This window comes from Mandrillus leucophaeus, unplaced genomic scaffold (assembly GCF_000951045.1).
Source record: "Mandrillus leucophaeus isolate KB7577 unplaced genomic scaffold, Mleu.le_1.0 Scaffold9, whole genome shotgun sequence".
NCBI lineage: Eukaryota > Metazoa > Chordata > Mammalia > Primates > Cercopithecidae > Mandrillus > Mandrillus leucophaeus.
Window position 1 is genome coordinate 9,637,909 of NW_012109807.1, and position 3,432 is coordinate 9,641,340.

The 3,432-nt window shown below is 41.7% G+C and overlaps 1 protein-coding gene across 1 annotated transcript in view; it reads left to right on the forward strand.

Moving 5' to 3' along the window:
- Positions 1 to 439: 439 nt before the first annotated feature.
- Positions 440 to 3,432, forward strand: part of STARD7 (StAR-related lipid transfer (START) domain containing 7) — a 9,131-nt gene continuing 6,138 nt past the window's right edge. The window contains exons 1-4 of the mRNA XM_011969653.1: positions 440 to 644; positions 978 to 1,027; positions 2,640 to 2,750; positions 2,832 to 2,914. Of these exons, the coding sequence (XP_011825043.1) occupies positions 449 to 644; positions 978 to 1,027; positions 2,640 to 2,750; positions 2,832 to 2,914 (440 nt within the window). The 5' untranslated portion in view covers positions 440 to 448. The remainder of the gene's footprint in view (positions 645 to 977; positions 1,028 to 2,639; positions 2,751 to 2,831; positions 2,915 to 3,432) is intronic.

Sequence of the window (3,432 nt, forward strand, 5' to 3'; positions counted from 1 at the left end):
CCACCATGCCCGGCTAATTTTTATATTTTTAGTAGAGATGGGGTTTCACCATGTTGATCAGGCTGGTTTCGAGCTCCTGACCTCATGATTCACCCTCCTCGGCCTCCCAAAGTGCTGAGTATTACAGGCATGAGCCACCGTGCCCTGCAGTACTTGATACTTTGTTTGGAATCTTTATAGCCAACCTCGAGATGGGTACTATTACTATTTCCATTTTATAGATTTAGAAATAGGAACTGGTTAAATAATCTAGTTAGTGAGCATTGGACTGAGATTCAAACTCAGGAACTCAGTTTTTATTCACTATACTGTGTCTTGTTTATATACTACATACTGTGGTTTACTGTATAACCTTCTTGCACAGGCCTTTTTGTGGACACTTCATTTCACAGGGCTGACTAACCACCTCACCGTGGCTCTTTTTCCCCTTTCCAGATCCATTAATGAGATGAAGCGGTTAGAAGAAATGTCAAATATGTTTCAGAGCTCTGGAGTCCAGCACCACCCTCCAGAACCAAAAGCCCAAACAGAAGGGAATGAAGATTCAGAGGGCAAAGAGCAACCTTGGGAAATGGTGATGGATAAGAAACACTTTAAGCTGTGGCGGCGCCCAATTACAGGCACCCACCTTTACCAGTACCGAGGTGAGCCCAGTTTGGCTATCTTTTGGGTTCCATAGTTGCCCAGGTGCTTGGGAGTTCTGTTCTTCATACTTCTCTAAACTGTTCTGGTTGTTTCTCAGAAAATTTGCCATGGTTTTTTGTTTATTGTTTTTCTTCTCGCAGACGACAGCTGTCTCAGTGTTGTCTTTGCTTAGATCACCTTTGTCTTTCTTTGTTGCCCCACTGTGACTTGTAGTTTCTGAACCTGCCTTTAAGATCTCTTAGTACTTTAGAACTGAAACGCCGCTAGGTGATAGAAACAAGGCAAGTGACTGGAGTATGGCAAGCATCTCTTACTCTTTCTTGTCATTCTAGTTTTTGGAACTTACACAGATGTGACACCTCGGCAGTTCTTCAATGTTCAGGTGAGTTAATTTTTCTCTCCAGATTTGGAGCCTCCTTGCATATCAGTTGCTACTGTCTACATGAGTAATTTATCTGACTCAGGTGACATTGGCTTCAATACATCCATCTATCCACCTATCTACCTGTCATCCCACATTGCATAGCGTTTAGGTAAACATTTAACTTAGACTTTCTTTATCTGGCCCATGGGGATGAGATCAGTTTTACCCTCTCACAGGACTGTTGGGAATATCAGAGAGAGGAATGGATATGAATACTTTAATGTATTTTTATGAGGCTTTATTGTTTTTCCCCCAAACAACTTGAGAGTAAGTTACATACGTCAGCCCTTTATTCGTAAATTCTTCCAGTGTGTGTTTCCTAAAACTAGCCATATGCCATATTTTCTTAACTAACCATGACACCATTATTGAAATCAGCAAATTTAACACTGATGCAACACTTCACAGTCTTCTGTTTGTATTCCAGTTTTATCAGTTGAGTCAGTAATGTCCTTTATAGCATTTTCCGCTTCAGTACAGATATAGTCAGGATTATATTTAGTTGTCGCATCTCTTTAACCTCAAATCAAGAACATTTCCACAGTGGAAATTTCTTCTTTCTTTCCTCTCCCTGAGACGGGGTCCTGCTGTGTCACCCAGGCTGGAGTGCAGAGGTCTGACCGTGTCTTGCTGCAGCCTTTGCTTCCTGGACCTAAGTGATCCTCCCGCCTCAGCTTCCAGGCCTACAGGCACGCGCCACCACACTTGGCTAATTAAAAATTTTTTTTCCTGGAGACAGGGTCTCCCTTTGTCTCCTAGGCTGGGCTTGAGCTCCTGGGCCCAAGTGATCCTCCTGCCTTGGCCTCCCAAAGTGCTGGGGTTACAGGTGTGAGCCACTGTGCTGGCCCAGTGTTTATTTCATATAGATGAAGAGTATCTGTTCAAAGACTGCTTTCCTCTCCGTAGGGGAAGATGTTTTTTAAAATGAAGCAGGGAGGTGGGATCACCCAGAGTTCTAAAAGAAAAACATTTTCTTTCTGGAATTTTCATTTGTTTTGTCAGACTTCCGATAACTACTTCGTTGGTTATAACATTCACTCTAACATGCCAGTGCACTTTCCCTGAGGCCCTGGATCTTGTTAATTTGTAGTGAATTTTTGTTGGTTTTATGTATATGGTATATCTGTCTTAATTTGAAATTCTTCAGTTACTAGTGATGCCAGAAGTTTAAAAAAATGTGCTACTTGCATTTTTATGTGTGTAAGGTGTCTACTACCACTTTTGGACTTTTCGTTGTTTAAAACTTTTTAGAATTATCTTACCCTTATACATTCATATCACTATATATTATTTTTCCCCAATGTGTCTGTTAAAATATTTTGTTACACTTTTCCTTGGTTTATCTTTTTAAGATTCACATTCAGTGTAATGACATTAGCCTGTATAAAGTGATTTTGAAAGAATCATCTGTAGTAAACAGCTGTGTGTCTCACACTCTGGCACTCTGTGAGGTCAGATTACCCTCTCCTTGTAATAAGGTTACTGGATCAGAAACCAAAGCATGTGGAAAGCTTTCTGCATTTTTGTTTTGGGTCTTCTTGGGTCTTCATGGTCTTTTCTCTTTCTACAGCTGGACACAGAGTATAGAAAAAAATGGGATGCCCTGGTGATCAAGCTGGAGGTGATTGAGAGGGACGTGGTTAGTGGCTCCGAGGTTCTTCACTGGGTAACCCATTTTCCTGTGAGTATTTTTACTTCTGATTTTATTTCTGCCCAGGTATGTGTGATGCAGAACACTAATCCTGCCCCTCCATTTCTTTAGTATCCAATGTACTCACGGGATTATGTGTATGTTCGGCGGTATAGTGTGGATCAGGAAAACAACATGATGGTGTTGGTGTCGCGGTATGTATGGCTGCCTGTGACTCTTGCCGAGTTCCTTTAGCTGTGGCCTTCATTCCTATGTACCTGAGTTTGCATATTCTTAGTGCCCTGATGAGTCTCCCACAGGCTTCCCTGCAGCCAGTGCCCCTTCCATCCAGCTGGAAGATGAGGGGGCTCTGACTGTCTAGGAAGAATGGAGAGATACAAGCTTTTAGTTAAACTGTTTTTGGGTTCTTTAATGTTGGTAATTAAAAGAAGTGCTGTTGTTTTTGACCCACAGCCTAGTGAGCCATAAATTACCAAAGGAACTCACTTCATTTTTAATTAATTCATTTGTTTATTTTAGAGGCAGGGTTTCACAGTGTGGTCCAGGCTGGTCTTGGACTCCTGACCTCAAGTGATCTTCCTGTCTTGGCCTCCCAGTGTTGGGATTATAGGCATGAGCCACCACGTCTGGCCTTCACTTCATTTTTAGAACTTAGTTTGTATTTATTCGTCTTAGTGACTCCTTTGTTTTGTGTATTTAAAAAAATCAGGCC